We start from the raw sequence: 23,662 nt of genomic DNA, 5'->3' as shown, positions 1-23,662 counted from the left end.
AATGGCATATTAAAAAAACGAGTTTTATTTCTTATGGTTTACGCAAATATTATACCAAAATTACCCGCCGCAACGCACGGATATTCTTACTAGTTAATATTAATAATTATTAATTAATATTAATTTGTATACCCAACTATCATTCAAGTGTCACCCATAAAAACGGTTTATGGGTAGCTTTAATTAAGCATCACTAGTGATTAGCCACCCCATAGCTGCTTATAAACCTTTTGTTTTCAAATTCAAAGGATTTAACGAAACTTATAAGCTCTTCCTTTTTCTCTCATTATATATAACAACAATATGTAAACACCTCATAAATATAAACACTATATATACTAGTCAATATACCACCCAAAATTTTTGATTCTTTTCTTCTGCAGCAGTTGTCGTCGTACACAGGCGTGAAATAACCACCGCCACAAAAGAACGGATCTCGTCATAGGAGCTCACAACTTTCGACACAACTAACTAGCTAGTTGTGTTTCAATACTGTGCACTCCATAGAGCAGCAGGATCTTCACCACATCTCTTGTGAACGTCTTTTAGTCTTTCCACTGACCGGCAAATGCCACTGCAACTCCAGTCAAACGATGCTATGCACACACTACCGGCTTCTGCCTTCCACTCACAATCTAAACAGATCAAAACAGCATTAGAAACTTAGAATAATAGGAATATCAAAAGAACCGCCCCAACCACCCTTTAAAACAGAGAAAAGATGAGAGACGCGTACCAGGAGGGGTCCCACAACACATGTTGTGATCATCAATATGCTCAACGTCAAGACCAATAAACCAAGAGCCAAGTGACACGTCTTCATTTGCATATTTGTGCAAAATAGGCCTAAATATTATATGATGAAGGCGTTGAGATTTTGATGTAAACGTATTTTCTTTGATATGAGATTAAAGCCACATAAAACTATAAAAGGCACCATAATTAGAGCTACAAACGAACCGAACAATCGTTCATTAAGGATATAAATTGTGTTCACGAACACTGACTGAATGAGATTTTGTGTCCGTGTTCGTTCACTAAGAACATGAATGCGTTCGTGTTCATTTGTGTCTGTTCTATGATTTTTGGTAAAGAACACAAGCGAAGGCAAACAAACACAAACAAACGTTCATGAAGACAAACGAATACAAATAAGCGCTCATGAACGGAAACGAACACAAACAACCATACCCAACAACTAAACGAACATATAAATTAAAAGGTATGAAATATACAATACACTAATAATTATTATATATTTTGAAGTACTTAAATGATATAAAAAAACTAAAAACGGTAATGAACTATCGAATACAAAAGAACACAAACAAACAAAGACGAACACGTTACCAAATGTTCATGATCATAAATGAACAAACACAACTGTTATGGACTAATATCATTGCAAGGTATGAGACTTGTCCCACATCGGTTGTATGGGCAACCAATGTAGGGTTTATATACCAAATGGGCTCTCTCACCTACCATACTAGTCTTTTGGGATGAGTTCTCTTGTTTGGTATGTAACATTGGTATCCGAGCCAGAACTCGGAGTGGTGGCCTGGAGAGAGTCAGCCGTGACCAACGAGGCTCGGAGTGGTGGCCCATGGAGTGGTGGCCTGGAAAGAGCCATTCTCTTGTTTGGTATGTAACAACAACAACATTTGTTCATTTTCGTTCATTTAACTAAACGAAGGAATTTCTAGTTCGTGTTCGTTCATTTATTAAACGAACGAACACAAACGAACTTTCCGCCGAACGGTTCATAAACTGTTTGCTAAACATTCATTTGTTTGCAGCCCTAACCATAATTTTACAAAAAAGACGAATTTCATACAAATATTGAATTTAAAAAGGTTAAGTTTGTCTTCAATGAATAAAAGTGAAGACTTACTGGTTGGTGGAGATGTATGCAGCAAGGTCATTTGAAATTGCATAAATTTGTCCGGTTGCGTGCCGAAAATACTTGTTACCTTCCTCTCCAAACTTCCAGTATTCAGGTTCATGGTATTTGACATTCCTACATGACAAAATATATAGAAAAAGTCATGCCCAAATTCGTAGTGAATTAGAAGAACAGCATAATGAAATGCAAGTATTAGATAACCAAATTTACTTCTGTGAAAGAACGGGCCCGGATTTCATACATCCTGTATAAACCCTCGGTTTTGACTGATGCCGTCCAAGAGTTGTAGCTAACATGCCTGTAACAAAAATGTAAATATTGCAACCTTCTTAAAACAGAAACGGTAACTTTTGTGATTTTCACAGTTGGCGGACATCATACCGAGATTGACATGAACGTCATCGTCCACCTTCACGTAGAATTTTGCATCCCATTTGGCGAATGCTGTGGAAAAGAATATCCGCGTTTTAGCTGTCAACTCATGATACCCTTCAACATGTTCCTGTTACGAATTATGATGAGGTTAGATTCTTTCAAGTTTGAAGTCCGGACGATCATTACTCGATCTTGTTTTTGGTCTTACAAGTCTAAAGAAATCTTTATGTTGAGCTTCCTCTGAGTCAATGGCCCGATCTAGAATGCTATTAGATGTTGCGCTGTAATAGAAAACCGAGAACGAGTTGGACTTACACAAAATAATCACAGATTTCTTGCTAGTGATAGCCAAAGTGTCTAACTAAAAACAAATAAAGATATAAAAATTAAAAAAAAAAAAAAGAATGACCTGTGACCAATCATGAAACGGACAACAATACCCTTTTCTTTCTCAAGCTTAAGTAACTTTTCACCTGCTCAAACAACACAAAAATTCATCCATTTTAGAAAGGTTAAAAAACAACAGACATGAAGAAAATATGTACGTGCAACAGTACCTCTAGGCATCCATGTTTCTCTAATGGAATCGCGTCTCCTTCTGCTACTAAAAGCAGTGTTAATCCCAATGACCATAAACACCTTTTTCCTTTTCTCACTCTTGTCTCCGTCAATCTTGTTAATCGAGTCGTCATGGTTCGATGCCTCAGATGAACTATGATTGCTTGGGAGTTCCTCTCTCAGCTCTGAAATTGAGTTTCCAAGTGACCTGATAGACCTCCAAGAATGAAACAAATTATATACGTTGTCAAAGATCCACATGTTATATTAATTTATAAGTTATTTGTAATGTAGGTGCCTTGCTTTTGCATTTTCTCAATCAATCAATCAATCAATCATACCCAGTAAAATCCTACATATAGCAAAGCTATTTGTAGGGTCTGGGGAGGGTGGGATGTAGGCACACCTTACCTCTACCCCTAGGGATAGAGAGGCTGCTTCCAAAGAGACCCTCGGCTCCAAAACACCCAGGAAAGAAATAAATAGAGCATGAGGTGTGTGTGTGTGTGTGTGTGTATGAAGCTACCAATGTAGTATGAGTTGCGAAATAGTGCATGGTAGAACAGAACAAATATGACAACACAAAACAGCCTATACACATAGTTACATATCTACGACCATACACTACACCTAGAAACAAAACTGTACAAAACATCCTATACACATAGTTACTTATGTACGCCCATACACTACACCTAAAAACACAATTGTACCCTCTCCTAGAAATCTTTAACCTTAATCCTATACACATAGTTGCTTTTGCATTTTCTAGGGGTGCTAAATGAGTCGTGGTCACGGGTGGGTCAAACCGGACAACCAATGACCAAAACAGATAAACCTGAACACAACACATGCATTTGCGGGTTAACACAAACACGACGGGTCAACCCATATAATCTTTAATTCTTTTGCATATTAATGTCCTTTAATTACAAATTTACAACCAAAAGTACATATGCACATAAAACATGTATGTTAAGATGGTTGTAAAACAAGGTTTCCAAGGCCGAGTACTCCCCGGGTAGTCGCTACAAGGCAGGCTGCCGAGGTGACTTTCTTTTGTTGGGTTCGTAGGCTTTAGGGTAGCCGGCCCTAGTTAGGGTTAGCCGGCCCTAGTTATTAGGCCCACTTAGTTAACTTGTTGACCAAGTAGGAAACCCTAATCTTGTTCTATAAATACCTATGATGTAATTGTAATCTGTGTCATTCTGAAAACAGTTGTGAGCATCTAATAAAAGTAAAACCCTAGTTGCAACCCGTGGACGTAGGTCACCTTGACCGAACCACGTAAATTCTCGTGTTCTTTATTTTCTGCTAGTGTGTGTGTGTGTGTGTTTGTTCCGCTTCCGCTCGAGCCTACTCTGATCCGATACCCCTAAAAAGTGGTATCAGAGCCAAAGGTTCAGTTAAACACACGGTTCACACAGTTATCGCAGGAGAGGGAGAAAGAGCTGGACGAGAGATCTTGATCTGCTGTTGCTGCCGTCGCCGCTGACTTGTTTACGGCCCGTACCTATTCTCTGGTTACGGCTCGTAAGGTCTAGGGTTTGCGCCGTAGGGTTTGCTGTTGCAGATCTGGTGGTTTTGGGGTGTTTGGCGATTAGGGTTTCGCTTCTTGAACCCTGGTTATTCGCTGATTTTACCCTCGGGTTTGCAAGAGAAGTCGCTGGTTCGGGTACTTCGGGTTTCTGGTTTATTGAAAGTTGCTCGGGTTTCGGTTGCTTGGTTCCTTGTGGTTTTTTCTGGTTTTTCTCGTTTGCTATGGCTGAAGACGGGAAGTTCCGAATCGAGAAGTTCAACGGTACTGATTTTGCATGGTGGAGAATGCAAATAGAGGCGTTGCTTGGTGAATGCGATTTGGATGTGGTACTGGAAGAAAAACCTGCTGGAATGGATAAAGCTGCCGAAGCAATTTGGAACTCAAAGGACAAAAAGGCAAGAGGTAAAATTACATTGGCTTTGACGAGGAGCGTTGCATTTAATATCATGAAAGAAACAACTGCTCGTAATATGTTAGAAGCTCTGTCAAATATGTACGAGAAGCCGTCTGCCGGTAATAGGGTGTTCTTGATGAGGGAACTGTTTAATATGAGAATGACCGAAGGCAGTTCAGTTGCTGATCACATTAACGAGGTCAATTCAATTTTGTCCAGATTAGCAACTGTGGGCATGAAGTTGGATGATGACACTCAGGCTGTGGTTTTGTTATCTTCCTTACCTGATAGTTGGTCAGGATTTGTGACAACGGTCACTGAAACTGCTGGAACTGGAAATTTGAAGTTTGATCGGGTCCGGGATAGTGTTTTGGGTGAAGACGTTCGCCGGAGGAACACTAGTGGAGGATCTACTTCTGGTATGTTCAGTGTTAGCAGGGGAAGAGGTAATAACAGAAGCAGTGGGAGTCGTGGGAAAAGCTTGTCTAAAGCTGGGAAGAATGTGAGGTGCTGGAACTGTGGTGAAAAGGGGCATGTTAAAAACGAGTGTCCTGATCCTAAGAAAGAGGATGGTAAGCAGCATGTAAACAGTGTTGTGTCAGATGAATCTGACGGTGACGTACTGGTTTGCTGTGAAGAGTCTATAGTGTCTTGGGCTATGGATTCTGGTTCTTCGTTTCACGCCATGCACAACGGGGAGACGATGGTGAATCTGAAAAAAGGAGACTTTGGAAAGGTACGATTAGCTAACGGTCATGTTCTTAATGTTACGGGTATGGGAGATGTCAATCTGAAGACTCCACTGGGCACTACATGGAACTTAAAGAACGTCAGGGTAATTCCAGGTTTAACGAAGAAACTTATTTCTGTTAGTCAACTGGATAAACAGGGACTAGATGTTAAGTTTGGTGGTGGGAAGTGGAAGGTGATTGATGGAAATCTTGTTGTTGCCTGTGGGAGGAGACGAGGATCGTTGTATCTAGTTGAAATACCTGTTGAGGGAGTAGCCGTCTCTGTACAACATAAAGTCTGGTTCACTGAATCTAGTAAGCGGAAGAGGGTTCAATTTGCGAACTTGAATCCTGGTGCTTTGGGGATGTCAGTTGAATGTGGTCGGGGGTCTAAGTTTAAGTTTAAGCCAGTCAGGGGATTTGGTGACAGTGGGAGCATGGGTCGTGTTCCGGGTACAATCACAAAGAACCGTTGGGTTTTGAAGACGAAGGTTCCGAATGAAGAAAAAAGCTCTCCTGGAAATAGTTTGCAAAATGTGGAGAGTGGTATTAATTCTCGGTGTATCTCTGGAGCTAGTGGATCGTGCAAGCCGGTTGAGATAGAGAACGGGTCTGATAAGACTGTTGGGTTGGAGCTTGTGGGAGCTTCAACTGGTCTCTCAGGTACTTGATGAGAGGTGTGGTTGCAACTAGGTGGCTTGGATATGACTGGAGTCTTAGCTTGTTCTTGGAACTGGAGCTGGGAAGACTTGAACGTAAAGATTACTGAAGTTACTGGTGATGGGTTTCTTGGATGCACTTTGTGGATTATGCAAAGCCTCCGAGTGGGAGATTGTTGGGTTCGTAGGCTTTAGGGTAGCCGGCCCTAGTTAGGGTTAGCCGGCCCTAGTTATTAGGCCCACTTAGTTAACTTGTTGACCAAGTAGGAAACCCTAATCTTGTTCTATAAATACCTATGATGTAATTGTAATCTGTGTCATTCTGAAAACAGTTGTGAGCATCTAATAAAAGTAAAACCCTAGTTGCAACCCGTGGACGTAGGTCACCTTGACCGAACCACGTAAATTCTCGTGTTCTTTATTTTCTGCTAGTGTGTGTGTGTGTGTGTGTTTGTTCCGCTTCCGCTCAAGCCTACTCTGATCCGATACCCCTAAAATCTTTGACTCCGCCTAATTACTCGGAGTCGGTCAAACGCGGTCAACCTCGGCCAGAATTGGATCTAGTAGGTCAACTCGGGCCTAGTTTGACTTAAATAGTAATATAACATAATTTCTATGCCTATCATATTAAAGAAAAGAATGAATATCATTTTCACGTATTTTGTTATAAATATCAGTAAATTTGTGTTATTTGACATATATTTAATCTCCAAAAAGTAGTTTCTTTATAATTTAACATGTCTGAGTACTCCCCGAGTACTCTTCGCATAGACCGAGTACTCTCAACTCCCCGGTCGACCGACTAGGGAGCGCCTAGCGACTTTTGCAACCATGGTTTAAACTATAATACTTGATGCTAATTTCTCTTTTGTCTTCTAAAATTCGACACAGAATATCCAATATGTTTAGATCACGATATAAACACATTTTTCTTGAACTTTATACAAGTAAATGAACCAACTAGCAAACCCATCATGCCAACCAAAACTACCCGCTTTAGGTCTTCCGTAGTGGGGCGTGAAGATGGGGGATTTGTGCACGATGGCGCCCCATAGCGCCTGCCACACCATTACAGGCGACGCTATGGGGGTGAATGGTGATTTTGGATGGGGGCGGTATGTACATAGCGGCGTGAAGAAGGAGAAGTTTGAATTTTTATTTGTTTTTTTTTATTTTCTGGTTTTTCCCCTCACTCACACACATATATATGTATGATTGAAGGCGGTATTGGTTTGTTTTTTGCTAGCCGGAAGTCAGCCAGAAAGTTGGCCGGAAAATAGGAGAAGAAGACAGGAGGCGGTTTTTGACTTTGAAAGTTTTTGGGTTAGACACATTTGGTCCCTGCATTTTCTCAAATATCTAAATTGGTTTTTAAAACTTGATTTTTAAAACACATTTGGTCCCTGAAAGTTTTGGAGAAGAAAACTTGGTTTTTAATTTAAAAAAGTTAGAAATTAATTAAAAAAAATGAAAATTAATTAATTGGGTAATGATAAGGTAGTGGGTTTATGACTACGGGCTCTAGTGACATAACGCCCCATAAAGCCCCTGTGTGTCGTGACACGACATGTGTCGCATAACGTCAAAAGGGGCTTTAGGAGGCCTTAAGTTTGACCTAAAAACAGCCCAAACCCACACATTTGGTGTTAGATCTATTTGTGTTGTGTCAGAAATTCACAACCATGAATCTAGGCATATCTAAACCTATTCAGATATCATAATAAGAAGAAATAATAAAAACGCTCACTTGATTGCCTGTTGGGTCTTATGAACTTCTCCCAGTATATCATCATCATCCTGCACCAGACAGACCAAACCCATGAAAATTTGATAAACCCCCAAAACATGTACATGTTTGAGATGAACAAAAACCAACCTTGTTTGTGATGCAATCAATTTTCATATCTTGTTCTTTCGGTTTCATATCGGAATCAAGTGGAACCCACAACCTAAATGAAACAGATTAGAAAGATCGGATCCCAAATTACAAGATCAATTTGTTTGTGTTCGAGAAACAGAAACCTGTTTGTAAAGAGCATGCCGAGTAAAAAACTGAAGATGCTGAAAATGATAATCCATTTTGGTGATACTTTTCTCCCACCGCTTCGGTTGTTCTTCATCTTCTTTTCTTTCTCGTCTCTTCTCTTCTCTTGTTGGCGCGTAAACATATATACATATATAGAGAGAGAAGAATGTATATGTATGTATGTATGTTACAAAAGTCAAGCGGGTTATAGTTGAAATATTGGTCCATGTATTGACAAAGAACACTTCTTCTTCATTTCAATTTGGGTAAATTACATTTTTCGTCCTTCATCTTTATATCGGGTTGCAATAACTCATCTTTAATTTTAATAATTACAGTCACAGGTCTTTATTTGAAAATTTTATTACAGTCTACGTCCTTTGGCCCTAACCAGATTATAATTTTCAGCTAAATATAGCATGTGCATTGCACATGAGGGTACTTTAGTCATTTTAGAAATATCTTTAACAAATAAAAAATAAAAAAAATATATATATATAACAGTTGTCGATCTTGCAATCAGCACCTGTCGCCATCACAATACAACCCGCAACTCATATCCTCTATCACAATCGATGCCTTTAATCTTTCAATCACACCGTCTACAGCTAAATTATCTAAAACTAATTACCAGGTGAACAAATAACACGTTCTAGAACTGTTGTATATATCAATTAATTGTCAACAAAATCCAAATTCGTTACACGCATCTACACAAATCCGTAAACAATAAATGAATTCAAATGAATCGACATCTAATTACCACATAATTAAAAGCTTGAAACAAGTGACCTCGGATATGTTGAAGAAACATGGAATTGAGATAAAAAGGGTTTGAATCGGAAACGGATCTGGAATCATCCCGGACGTTGAAACGACGCCGCATCCGGTGATTAAATTGCGAGAGATGGTGGCGGATGAAGTCGGGGTAGACAACCACCATGAAGAGCATCTCCTCCCGGCGACTCGCAACATTTCGTCGATCTCAGACCTCTGATTTAGGGTTTCTGCGAATGGGGAAAATGCGAATAAGAGAGATCGAAAGAGGAAGTCATCTGATTTATTTATTTTTCTTTTTTCTTTTGCAATAAACGGTGAGAATGATATAGATGGTGCTCGGCTGGTGATGGCAACAGGTGGTGGTTTCCGGCGACCCAAGCTAGGGTTCAGATTAGGGGGACGATAATGGTGGTGGTGGTGTGTAGTGGTTGCGATGGTAATATGTGAGGATGGGTAGTGGTGTAGTGGCAGGTGGTGGTGGTGGTGGGTGGTGGGTAAGTGGAGAAGAAGGAAGAAATAGGATATGGGTTTTGTGGGAGAGAAAGGGGTTTATATATATATATATATATATAGAAAAAGTATATCGTACATTACGGCTTAACGTAATTCACGTACAACAACGTGCGTGATTTGCTCTATAACATGCGTGATTAATGTTTTCAATATGCATGATTATTGTGTTTCAACATGCGTGATTTTGGATTTTTGAGTTATAACGTGCGTGATTTTAAAATGAACGTGCGTAATTACCTGTCGTACGTATTGTACGTTAAGCCGTAATGTACGTTAGCCTTCCTCTTTCGCTTTCTCTCTCTCTTTCTCTCTCTCTCTCTCTCTATATATATATATATATATATATATATATTGTTAAAGATACTTCTAAAATTACTAAAATACCCTCATGTGCAATGCACATGTCGTATTTAACTGAAAATTACAACATGGTTAGGGCCAAAGGACGTAGAGTGTGATTTGTTTTCCAAATAAAGGAATGTGACTGTAATTATTAAAGTTAAAGATCATCCATTGCAACCTGCTACAAACATAAAGGACGAAAAATTTAATTTACCCTTTCAATTTCAATCAATTTGCCAACGTTTCGTCTTCCCTAAGTTACATTTTTGTCCTTTTAACTGTATACTTATCAATTATACTATTTTGGTTACCGGGTCACGTCGGGTCACCAAAATTTATATATTATTAAGCCCATTAAGTTTAACCACCTTCCAAATCCATCTCTACGGTTGGATCTTGCTGAGAAATCTCAGCCGCTTAAACTCACAAAAAACCCACGCCCAAGGCTGTTTAGAACGGTTTTTCGCGGTTTCCTCAACAGGTGGTTACCTCCACCTTTTCCTGCTCATTATCTCCACAACTTTAATGGTTACCTCCTAAATTTCCCGCCGATTATTATACTTTTGTCCCTAGCTCGTAAAACCGTTTTTTGATGCAGTTCACAGAAGTTTTTAGCAGTTTAGCTAGATCTCCACTCCATCCCATCTTTCTAGGTTCACGTTTCCCATCAACGTTTTTTGATTTCTCCTCCCCAACCACCCTAGGCCACCATTATAAATCCCCCACCATCCACCATCCACCATCCACCATCGCCAAAGACTGCTTTCTCTCCTATTTTGTGTTTGTTATCGAGGTGTTCTGATTTCTCTTATTCCCTACCACATGTTGTGGCTGTGTATACCAAATATACACTAATCAACCATCTCTGGTCTCTTGAAGCTACTTATGTTTTTTCCTCACTACAATCGATGAAGAAATGGTGAACCACACCATCACATAGCATATATTAAGTTTGTCTTTGTGAACCTAATTATGGTATCTCCCCTTAATTCTCGTCTTCTTCTTCAATTAGTATCACTAAAGCCATCAGATTGTAAACCAACATCATATTGCAATCTGGATTTGCATTTGCATTTGATTTATACTCATCTCACTTTTCCTTTTTGTGACATTTGTGCCATTACAATCATCATACAATTACGAATCCAATGAAATCTTGTCTTTCATTCTCGGGATTTGTACAATTACATGTGACAAGTACACATACCAAATTTCATATGATTTCAAACTATCGAGAAGCTTTCTGGAAGTTATACGCAAACTGTTACGTAAACGTAATCAGTTTAATGCGACATACACTCCGGAATAGTGATATAAGCTTAACATACCTTAAATAACCTTTACATAACTTAGAAATAAGTTTTGAAGGGTTTGGTATGGCGAAAACAAGTTTATTCAATCACAGGGACTATTTGCGTCAAACTGCAAAAGTCTGCCAATTCGCATAGCAACAAACACTCCGGAACAAGATCATAAGCTAAACATACCCTAAATACCCTTTACATAGCTTAGAAATAAGTTTTGAGGGGTTCGGTATGCGAAAATACGCTTATTTGAATCACAGGGACTAAAAGCGTCAAAAACTGCGTAAGTTTGCATATACGTGCATGCTTTGCGTTCTGACCATATCCGGACATCCAAAAATCTTTGTATTTTAGTGATAGGAATGCAAAAATACCGTTCGTCGCTTAATTTGGATCGTTTTCGCATCCGTTCGAGTTTCATCGTAATTAACCGAAAAACACGACCGTACGACCAAACGAACCGACATCCGTGATGTTTCCAAGCATATTTCAAGTCCCCTATGCTTTAACATCCTTGTAGAGCCTTGAAATTGGGTTAACGGTGGTTATACGCGTCAAAAACCATCAAAACATGTTGCAGGGGCTGAAACTGTCAAAAATGAAACTTTTGGCAAAACAGCTCCCCTCACGCTACTCGAGGGAGCCATAGTGCTCTGGCGCGACACGCGACAGAGGCCATTTTTCAAAACTTTCTAAACAACTTCCCAGCTGTTGCAAACTGATTTCCAACTTGGTTTTTGCAATCTTGTGGGCTATTTAAGTGTTCCCCAAGGCTTGTAACTTCGTCCAAACACTTGTAGGGATGAGATTAATCCTTGGGCAACACATAACACTTGTCATCATCCTATGATTCAAGGATTAGTATAAATAGCTGAAGGGGTAAGGTCCCAAAAACCTCATAATAAATATTTGGGACCATACCAAAACCTTACTGATCAGCCTTGTACCTTGCGCGGTCGCGCACTGGTCTCACAAAAAGAGATTTAAAGAACAGTCAACTGTCAACACTTGCGCGCCCAAAGGAAATCATAAACCTATGCTCCCATAGACAAAGGATGAAAATCCTGAAATAAACACTCCCGCCTAAATATCCAGACCTGGATATTATTTACCCAGACTTGGGATTTATTTATTCACCTGTCTCCACACGATAAGGTGCCACACCAGATTACAGCAGTAATCTTCTAGAAGAAATATAATCGTGCACCACCAAGACGGTTACAACCGTCTGGACACGTGTCACCATCTCAGGCATCCCTGAATTCACAAAGGAAGCATGCAATTGGAAAATAATCTCCACTTGATCACTTTACACGTGGCAAATCCCCAGCCTTCGATCTAAGCCACGACCCGTGTGCTCTCACGTCGGATCAAGAAGCTTGACGGAAGGGAATGTAACCGCTTACGGGGTTAGCATCTTTCGTCAACTTTTCACTAACGGGTTTTCCCGCCTAAAACGACTCCCAGCTATAAATATGAGAAGGAACCCAGGTATGAATTCAAGTTACACACACTTACAAAATACATCTTCTTCTTCATTACAAATACTTATTCTCACACCGGAGTCGAGTCAAGGAGAGAACCCTTTTCTCCCCTTGGCGAGGCTAACGGTGCTCTTTTTTGCAGAGTTATCGGAGAAGAAGACCAGTCGGACCTGAATCAATCGAGTGGAAACCAACCTTTTATGCGGATTCAAACCCCCTAGATATCTCGGTTCCGACCATTTATCTAGTGTTTCTTCATTGGCGCCCACCGATTCCTCTGTTTTTTCAGTTTTCATCTCGTTTCGATTTAGTTCTTTTCATCCTCTGTTATGGCAGAAAATTCATCATCTCATCGGCAAACCGGTCTTCGACCGAACGTCGAAAACAATGTTCAAGTAGAAGGAATCCCAGAGGATGCCTCGGATGACAACGAGGTTCAATCCAACCGAGCAAACGACCCTCCAGGAATGTTACCAGCAAACCCTGCTCAATCAATTTTGCCACCAGGAGAAACTCTGATATCCTGGTACGTCAGGTCTCAAGGGGCACTAAACGCAGTATACACACAGCTGTGTGCTCAGACTGCTCCCTTAACTCAGTCACGGAGACCAGGATCTCGGGCAAACGCTTCCCAACGGGAGGATTCAACTTACGGGAATACAGAAGTTTATGCCAGATCCACATCACAACGTGAATACACTCAGACAGGAAGTCATCAGGGAGAAAATCATGGTAGACCACATCCTCACCGAAGACAATCGGTTCATGACAGGTTGGGTTCCCAACGAGACACCCACACTGACGAGTCTGATCCAACATACCGTTTAAATGCAAATACCAGTGTGTTCAATCGATTGCAGCCAAATTATAATAAATGCAGGCCTCGTGCGGTTTATAACCCTGAGGCAGAACACAACTATGATTTGATTTACCGCCGTGCGGAAGCAGCGGAAAATTCAAAGTTCGTCATGGAAATAGCTTTGGCTCCACTTGAGAAAGCTAAACTACCATCCAACGTGGGTAAATTTAATGGGCTGACAGACCCCGATGACCACCTAAGAGTATTTACCGGCGCAGGTCTGGTTGGGGGTTGGACCCTCCCGCTATGGTGTCATCTGTTCGTTCAGACCCTGACCGGTCCAGCGCGAATTTGGTTTGATAACTTACCAATCGGACAGATCAAATCTTGGAAGGACCTGCGTGAAAAGTTTTTGACACACTTTAGCCAGCAACGGCGTTCCATTCGTGATACATCTGACGTCATGAACATTTGGCGCCGTGATGACGAGAATTTGGAGGATTTCATCACCAGATACAATAAAGAGGTGTTGGAGATTGGCGGAGTTCATGAGCAACTAATCCGCGCGCAATTTAAGTACGCGGTTAGATGTGATGACATGGTTAAGGTGTTATCTGGAACAGAGGGCCTTCCAAAAAGTTGGGAGAAGATAATGGCGGCGGCCAAGGTTTACACGCAAACTGAGAAAAATCTTACTACAAACAGTCCACCACCACCACACAATAGGCCTGCGGACTTAAGCTCAACCAGCGAAAGGAAGTTAAAGAAATCATGGCGTGAGTCTGGACCGGGAAGTCGTTCGTCTGAAGATGCCCGCACAACAATCAACAAACTCACCGCGCATGATAGCCATGGAAAAACATAACAATGAGCAAGAGCGAAGAATGGATTTAGACCTTCTTGAAGAAAGGCGCGAGAACGCCGCCATCACTGAAGCAAGGTACAAATCCAAACTCGAAAAATATTACAATGCGCGCGTACGCGTATGTACCTTTGTCCCCGGTGATTTTGTCTTGCGCGACAATGAAGCATCAAATGCGGAAAAACCGGGCAAGTTAGCGCCAAGATGGGAAGGGCCATACATCATCAATGAGGTCCTAGGCAAAGGGGCATATACCCTAAAAAGAATTGACGGGACTCTAGTTCCCCGCACCTGGAACGCACAGCAGTTGCGCAGGTGTTACATATAGGGCAAATCATTCACAGGCAATGTATTTCCTATTTACATTTGTATTGTAAGCCTTGCGCTTTATTAATATAAACACTATTTTCATGTTACTGTTTGTTACAAATTGCATGAAATTCCTTTGGTTTGCGCGAAAACAATATGGTAAACATGGTACACCTCATGAGCAGTTTGGAAAAAGCGCAACATAAGCGCATATTCTGGACAAACGTTCACACATGAGCACAATACCATCTCTCATTCGCTCTAACTAATCAAAGCAATTAAAAACATGCAACATATTGTAATCCAAACATAAAAAACAAACCCTACAGGGATAGTATTACACCAAAATATACACATCATCAAAAGTGTAGCACAAACACTTAACAAGATCATGGCAATGATCTTCAAAAAAATTATTCAGATTTACAAAAAACATTAAAGGACGAGAACTAGCCCTAAAGTTAAACACCTAACCAGCATCGGAATCATCATCGACGACAGGCACCTGCCCTCCTTTCTGGAGCATTGGAAAACGAGCTATCAAGCCATCAGCATCCAGCACAGTACTACCATCGTCAGTAACACCTTTGTGCTGAAGGACCTTACAGCCGGAACCAACAGTCATCGGAGAAACAGGTTCGACTGGATTCCTTGCCGTAATAGCAATTAGAGGCGGTGAACAAGAAAGAAGCATGAGACCTTCAGCAGCCTCGTAAACCCTATAAACATCCAACAAACGACGAGTATGGTAAGAGCGTTTCATCTTCTTTACCAAAAACTAATAAAAAGACAAGGCGTCTTAAATGTACATATATATAGAAGAACCCAACTTCGAGAAAAAGGAAACTTAATCATCATGATTAACTGTCAGGAAATATCACATCCAAACGGCGCTACAGGAACTAGAGTCATATCCCCATTAATGAAATCTGACAAAGCGCCATTACATATCCCAATATAAGAAGGCAAACTCTCGCAAATACCAACTTTTACTGCCAACTGACGTCATTATACGTCACGGCATGATTACAAAAGAACAAAATTTTTCCTTAAAAAACTCCCCTTTTAACAAAATTAAATCTTCTCATCGAAGATTCTTTGTTTTCCACGCCTAAAAGCATTTCCCTCTTATAAGTCCAGTGCTCCACTTACTTGCATAAGTACAACACTAGACTGGGGGGACTTGAAGGGGTAAGGTCCCAAAAACCTCATAATAAATATTTGGGACCATACCAAAACCTTACTGATCAGCCTTGTACCTTGCACGGCCGCGCACTGGTCTCACAAAAAGAGATTTAAAGAACAGTCAACTATCAACACTTGCGCGCCCAAAGGAAATCATAAACCTTTGCGCTTTCTCCCATAGACAAAGGATGAAAATCCTGAAATAAACACTCCCGCCTAAATATCCAGACCTGGATATTATTTACTCAGACTTGGGATTTATTTATTCACCTGTCTCCACACGATAAGGTGCCACACAAAATTACAGCAGTAATCTTCTAGAAGAAATATAATCGTGCACCACCAAGACGGTTACAACCGTCTGGACACGTGCCACCATCTCAGGCATACCTGAATTCACAACGGAAGCATGCAATTGGAAAATAATCTCCACTTGATCACTTTACACGTGGCAAATCCCCAGCCTTCGATCTAAGCCACGAACCGTGTGCTCTCACGTCGGATCAAGAAGCTTGACGGAAGGGAATGTAACCGCTTACGGGGTTAGTATCTTCCGTCAACTTTTCACTAACGGGTTTTCCCGCCTAAAACGACTCCCAGCTATAAATATGAGAAGCAACCCAGGTATGAATTCAAGTTACACACACTTACAAAATACATCTTCTTCTTCATTACCAATACTTATTCTCACACCGGAGTCGGGTCAAGGAGAGAACCCTTTTCTCCCCTCGGCGAGGCTAACGGTGCTTTTTTTTTGCAGAGTTATCGGAGAAGAAGACCAGTCGGACCTGAATTAATCGAGTGGAAACCAACCTTTTTATGCGGATCCAAACCCACTAGATATCTCGGTTCCGACCATTTATCTAGTGTTTCTTCAATAGCCAACTTCATTCATTCAACAAATTGCTCATTACTTCTTTCTTTCACTCTTGCTCTGATTGAGGCTACCACACTTAGTTGGAGGCCTTATACTTGAGCATTCTTAGTCATTTTTCCAAGCTTAGGACACTTGTAAGTGTTCTTTCATGCTTTGTTTATTTATTTTAAGCAAGAAAGTCAAACACTATTTGACTTTCAGCTTTGACCATGATTTGGTCAAGTCAAAGTTCAATTGAACTTTTCAACGTGAGCATAATCACGATGGTTATAGTCCCTTGTGACTATACCTACTGATTACCACGTTGACTAGTCGAAGTGACGAGTCAAAGTTTCGGTCAAAATGCACGATTATGTGCATTTTGCGACGAAACTATTTTTGGATATCAAAACACTTTGTTTTGATACCAAATCAGTTTTTCTAACTTAGTTAAACATGTTTTAACATGTTTAACTCGTCACTTTTAGCTTAGTGCTTATTTAGGGTCGTAAGTCAAGCAGTCTCAACAACCGCTTAGACTTTCGAACCCGACCCGTTTGGTCGATCATTAGGATCCGACCAAGCATATTTTGTGACCATAATTGTATAGGGAATAACCTTCCAAGGTTATACCTTATGGTCACCTCGCTTAGTTAGTTGTATGATAGGTAGTTTATATGCCTTAGGAAAATGACCAAAATGCCCCTTTTGCGCATAATTTCAATTTAAGCATATGTAACCAAAGATTTGACACTTAAACTGATTATGCAACATAATTAAACATGTTTAGGCATATAATAGTTTTCATATGACTAGTTAGGCCATCCAAACGTGCATTTGCGCAAATGACGCGTAAAAGTAGCGTAAACTACCTTAACGGGTCATAACGGGTCATAAGCACTTAGGATAGGTTTCAAATCAGAATGCAGGCATTGTTAAACCATATTATATGAGTTCCAACACTCATTTGGTTTACAAGATCTCATTCTATCCGATCTCCCGATTTAGGTCCCGATTATTAACATAGCGATCCGATACTAGGTGCCACTTGATTCCTTGATTTCTCGAGCTTTGTTAGTTCACCTAATCGAGGATACATTGCAATCTCAAGTGAGTACATAGCTCTCCTCTTTTATGCTTTCAATTGTTTTGGGGTGATTCATATGTGCTAAATGCTTTTCGAGCTTTCATAAACAAATGCTATGGTTTATATAAAACACGATGATTTCAACAACGTGAACAAACTTGTTGGGGGCGTTAGTCGAAAGACATTAGAATGACATTCATTAACTATGATCAAGCCGACAAGTAGTATGTTATGGTACCATAGGATCTGACAAATCTCGTTATCGGACTATCCCTTTGGTGGGTAACGACAGAAACTGTTATCTGATTAACAAATCATGTGTTTGTTTGTTAATCTTGTTAAAGAGGTATTTCAGGGCCTAGTTAAAGATACCCCATGGGTGGTATATCGAGTCACACAGGTTTGAATGTATTCATTAAAGAACGACCAAAAGTTGTATTTCACAATTAAAACACGGACGATTGAACGGTGGTTTATAACACGGACGATTTGAACAATTGGAACGATTTGAACGATTTGGACGATTGGTTTAAAGTAAGTGATTAGGTAACGAGGCGTGTGTAATGTGATAAAAGTATGGTGGATACGCCGCTAGTACTTCCTATATATAAGTGCTTTTATCACGTTACATATTGTAGCGTTATCTAGATCACTTGGATGAATGTTTTCAAACGATGTCACGCAACGATGTTTACTTAAAGATATCCATATAATGTTTACTTTCAAAGACGATTTACTACTTGGTTTTACAAAGACAAATGTTTTCAGTCAAGATTCATGACTACAATGGTTTTGGTTTTACTTATATCAACTTATTAAGTTGATAAAACATATTGCAATACCAAACACTTTTGATTTCAAGATACATACTCGACAACTCTTGTAGTTGGACGAGGTATTGCAATACGAATTCAAACCATGAATTTGACTTACAAAACCTATGTACTCGCCGACATTTTTATGCTGACTGTTTTCACATATGTTTCAGGTTCTACGAGGTTCATGATCGAAGTGGAGAGGCAATGGATGTATTTGGTGATGGCTTTGTCAACAATGTCGACTTGGCCAGGGCACAAAATGCTCAGCTACTTGAAGCGGGCAGTGAGACCAGCGTTATCGTCCCTGACTTGCTTCAGATTCCAGAATTTGTTCTCCAGTTTCCGAAGTTCATAGGAAGGACAAAACTCATCCCTCATAAGCTTCTTTAGTTCATACCAGGGTAGGAACACCGAGGTTATTCTACCCGGCGAGCAAAGGGATGGGGGAATTAGTTTAGGAACACCGAGGTCACCCTACAGGGCAAACGAAGGTATGAGTCAAAGTTGGAGAATTAAGTTCCAGAAATTAAAGTACTTAGTATGTCACGGCCCCCGACCCGGTTTGACCCGTTTCAGGAGCCGCGGGACAGAAATCCTGCGGTATTTAAATTTTAGGCGACAGCGGAAGTCTTTTTAAAACAGGATCTTTTAATAATTCAAACTGCCCGTTTTATAACTGAGGGATAAACTCCCGAAATTTACAATAATGTGATTTCTCCGGGAAATCTTTATTTTCAAAACATGTTTCTTTTATTTATTTACAATGAGCCACTTTTCTAAGCTGGGAGTGCTTCACGGCACTTCTCTTTCTTTGCTCACAACATATCACCTGAAACATGTTTGAAAAAGGTTTTGTCAGCGGGGAAATACTGAGTGAGTTCATTCAGGTTTTATGAAATGACTCATAGTTATAAATTACAGCATAAGAGCGATTACAATGGTTCCTATCTTATCTTTATCTGGCTTTCTGTCACAATGGTGACGATGGTCATATCACTATAAGGTCAATGAACTCTAATAGTGACGTTCCTCCCTAGTAGGTTAATGAACCTAACTGGGAGAAATAGTAATGTGCACAATACCCCACAAACCAATAAATCAAGATATCCACGACTTAGTCCCTATAATTATAACTTTTTGAAAATAAATTTGGAGTATTGTAAAACAGTTGATAAAAAGAGAATGACTCACAAACTGTGAGAAAAGAGAATGACTCACAAACTGTGAGAAAAGAGAATGACTCACATTACAGATTTAACGAGCAGTGTATAAGCCTTACTGATTTGCCTGTGATTAACCTAATTTAAATAACAATGCACACACACAACCGGGTTAGTAACTAATACAGCAGTTACGTCAATTCACGAGATTAAACCCTCACAACGATTAATAAGTGCAATACTTAACAATTCATTGGATTCACAACGAATGACAGAGTATAGTCTGAATTTCGAACAGCACTCAAACATTCAAGTCGAAATCACAATGAATAACAAAGTATAAGCTCAATTTGAGCAGCACTCGAACAATCGTTGGATAGTTACAATCGATCGGACGTTGAATCGTAATAGCGATCGAGTTATTACCCTGATTGCGGCAGCACTTCGTGGCCCGTGTGTGTTTAATTGTAGTATTATAGCTCTAATTCGACGTACACAGAACTTCTGAGCGTCGTTTCAACTTCTCTGTTCAAGTCCCAAGGTCGGCTATTTATAGCCAAATTTTGGCCTAGCTTACGGACCGTAAGCCTGACCCCTTACGGTCCGTAAGGGGTACAAACCGACTATAGGTTGCCACGCGTGGGACTAGCCTAGCTAAGTCAATGAAATTGACCAATTAAATCTACACAACGTTTAATTTAGATAAACGTCCAACTAGGGTTTACCCCCTTTGAGTTTTTGGGGCCCTGATCCTGATTCCGATTGTTCCGGAAATTTTAGGGTTAATGCAGAATTACTTGGGTGTCTCAATTAGGGTTTTCTTATTGTCTAATTATCATCCTAATTTTTTTTTTGATTTTTGTGAGAGTTGTTACATCCTTCCCACCTTAAGAAAAATCTCGTCCTCGAGATTTACTGAAATAGATGAGGGTATTTTCGCTTCATCTCTGATTCCAGTTCCCAAGTGTACTCTGGTCCTCTCCTGGATTCCCATTTTAGCACTAGTCGTTTGTGTTTGAGAAACTTGATCTTCCGATCTTCTATTTGTAGGGGTTTCTCTACGAATTTAAGTTTTTCATTTACTTCTATATCTTGAAGAGGTACTACCAGGGATTCGTCTGATAGACATTTCTTGAGATTGGATACATGAAACACATCATGTATTCCAGTTAATTCTTCTGGTAGTTGTAAACGATAAGCTACTGGTCCTATTCGTTGGATCACTGGGAATGGTCCTACGTATCTTGGACTTAGCTTCTTTTCTTACCGAATTTATAAATTCCTTTCCAAGGAAATACTTTCAATAGCATTTTGTCTCCAACTCGAACTCCGACGGCTCTTGTTTATTATTTGTATAACTTTTCTAACTGTCTTCAGCCTTTCCTTTGTGATACTAAATATCACAATCGTAGTCACCGAGGATTTCCTTTTCCTTATGTTTAATTCTTGTTGCTCAAATATGTATCTTAAATTCTTATGACCCGTATGGATAGTAAACTTGCTTAGATAATGTTTCCTAATCTTAAGGGTAACTTGTGGCTTCTAATTTTTAAGTTTACAAGTGGTATGGCTTTCTTCGTGCTTTTGCAATTGCCTTGATGCATACACAATTTCCTTTTTGTGTTGCATTACCATACATCCAAATTCTAGCTTTGAAGCATCACCGTATATTTTAAAATCTTCTGTTCCTTCTGGTAAGGCTAGGATTGGAATATTTGTTAATTTATGCTAGAGGCTTCTTTTTGTTTAGGTTCTTACTTAGAATTAACTGTTTTAGCTTGGTTAAGGATATATCTATCTAAGAGAATCCTTAATAAACTGCCTATAGTATCTGGCTAAATTTACAAAATTCCTAATTTCCATTTAGGGATTGCGAAATCTTCCATTTTAGTAATTTGCTGCTATCTTAGCAGGATCTAAGTGAATACCTTCATGATTCATCATGTGACCTAGAAATTGTACTTCTGGCAACCAAAATTCATATTTTGAGAATTTGGCGTAAAGCTTTTCCTTTCTTAACAAAGTTAATGAGTGCATGTAGGTGCTTACGATATTCTTCCTGACTTTTGAAATAAATGAGTATATCGTTACTAAACACGATTACAAATTTATTCAAATATGGTTTACAGATCCTGATTCATCATGTCCATACATGCTGCTGGGGTATTTGTTAGTTCAAAGGGCATGACTTTAAACGCATAATGACCATACCTAGTTTTGAAAGCAGTTTTAGGTATGTCCTCTTCTTGATGATATCCGGAGTGTAGGTATATCTTAGAAAAATACCTAGCGCCTCGCAATTTAAAAAGATCATCAATCTTAGGTGATGGGTATCAATTCTTAATTGTAACCTTATTCCATTAATACACGTTCTCATCGAACCACCCTTTTTCTTAACAAACAACACAGGTCTTCCCTAAAGGAATGAACTATGATGTATGAAACCTTTACTTAGTAATTCATCTAACCGTTTTTCCAATTTAAGCATTCAGGTGGGTGCTAATCGATAAGGTGCCTTAGCTATTGGTATAATACCTGGAATTAGATGTATTCTAAACTCTACTTCCCTATCCGGTGGTAACCCAGGTAATTCTTCTGGAAAGACATCTGGGTATTCTAAAACTATAGGGATGTCCTGGAGTTCCTTACTTTTAGTGTTAATGATTACAGAAATCATATACACCATTTCTTGTTTCCTTGAATAACTAGCCAATTTCATTACTGAAATAAATTTTAATGGCTTCCGAGGTCTATCTCCTGTAATTAAGATTACTTCTCCTGTGGGGGTACGGATTTCTACGGAATTCTTATCACACAAGATTCGAGCATGGTTGGTGACTAACCAATCCATTCCTAATACTACATTGAATCCGGCTAAATTCATAGGTAACAGGTTTGCAAAAAACTTATGGCCTAACAGTTCTATCTTTCCTTCTTGCAATACCTTATCTATGTTAACAGAATTTCCATCTGCCGTTTCGACTGTAAAAGTCTGCCTAAGAGTAGTTAGAGGTAAGTTTAAGAGTTTGACAGAATGAAGTATTTATAAAACTTTGGTTTGCACCAGAGTCAGATAATACTTTTTGTGTAAACGTTGTAACCTAGGACGTACCGGCTATCACATCTGGAATGAGCTCTGCTTCCTGAGCAGTCAATTGAAAGGCTCTTGCATTCCTTTTTGCTTCTTCTGCAGGTTTGGCTTTAGTGTCAGATGGTTTGTTTAGTTTTGGACAATTTGGCCTAAGATGTCAAGTTTCTCCACAGTTGTAACAGACTGAAAATTTCTTCCTCCGGCAGTCTTCTTCCTGATGCCCCGGAATTTTGCAAAAATTGCAGTATCCTTTGCATCTTCCAAAATGCTTTCTTTTGCAAAAATTGCAAAATGGACTAGTGGAAGATTGCCCATTCCCTCCTTTCTTGAAATCGTTATGGTTACCCGAACGGATTACCTGGGTAATCTTTTGGGCTACTTCCTTCCTTCTATTTTCTTCTCTTGTCCGTACTAGTTCGTCAGTCAGAGTATTGGCTAAATCCACAACATCATCAATCGTGCAAGGTTTCGCAGCCTTGACGATGTTACGGATTTCAGAAATCAATCCCCAAATATATCGAGAAATAAGTATCGGCTCTGGCGAAGCCAGGGTTGGTACTACTCGGGCATACTCGAAGAATGTCGTAGTATACTTTCGACAATCTACATCCACCATCCGGTGGGTTAGAAACTTGTTTGTCATTTGTTCCTTTTCATATTCGGGACATAATTTTCTTTCTACCAAGCTCTTAAATTCTTCCCAGTTCATAGCATACGCCATCCTTCTTCCTTTTGATTGTAACACCGTATTCCTCCATTCTAGCGCCCCTTCTTTGAAAAGATTTGACGCGTACATGACCTGATCATCCTGAGCACATTTACTTATGGCAATTACTGCCTCAGTTTTCTCTAACCAACGTAGTGCCGCAGTGGCTCCTTCATT

The 23,662-nt window shown here is 39.8% G+C and overlaps 1 protein-coding gene across 2 annotated transcripts; it reads right to left on the bottom strand.

Annotated features, from left to right (window-relative positions):
- Nucleotides 1–250: 250 nt before the first annotated feature.
- LOC110895789 (beta-1,3-galactosyltransferase 7) lies at nt 251–8,366 on the bottom strand. 2 transcript variants are annotated; one of them, XM_022143143.2, is made up of 11 exons: nt 8,186–8,366; nt 8,040–8,112; nt 7,911–7,960; nt 2,839–3,047; nt 2,691–2,754; nt 2,490–2,562; nt 2,288–2,408; nt 2,117–2,204; nt 1,895–2,020; nt 737–846; nt 251–635 (listed from the first exon to the last, which is right to left on the bottom strand). In XM_022143143.2, exons 1-11 carry the CDS (start codon nt 8,329–8,331, stop codon nt 487–489), a joined length of 1,209 nt encoding a protein of 402 aa, XP_021998835.1. In that variant the 5' UTR covers nt 8,332–8,366; the 3' UTR covers nt 251–486. The 2 variants fall into 2 exon arrangements, with proteins under 2 accessions (XP_021998835.1, XP_021998834.1); XM_022143142.2 differs by having other exon boundaries at nt 2,839–3,056; nt 8,186–8,360.
- Nucleotides 8,367–23,662: the final 15,296 nt, after the last annotated feature.

Source organism: Helianthus annuus, chromosome 12 (assembly GCF_002127325.2).
Source record: "Helianthus annuus cultivar XRQ/B chromosome 12, HanXRQr2.0-SUNRISE, whole genome shotgun sequence".
NCBI classification, from domain to species: Eukaryota; Viridiplantae; Streptophyta; class Magnoliopsida; order Asterales; family Asteraceae; genus Helianthus; species Helianthus annuus.
The sequence above is the reverse complement of the archived record's forward strand: the minus strand, read 5'-3'. Positions and strand labels throughout refer to the sequence as shown.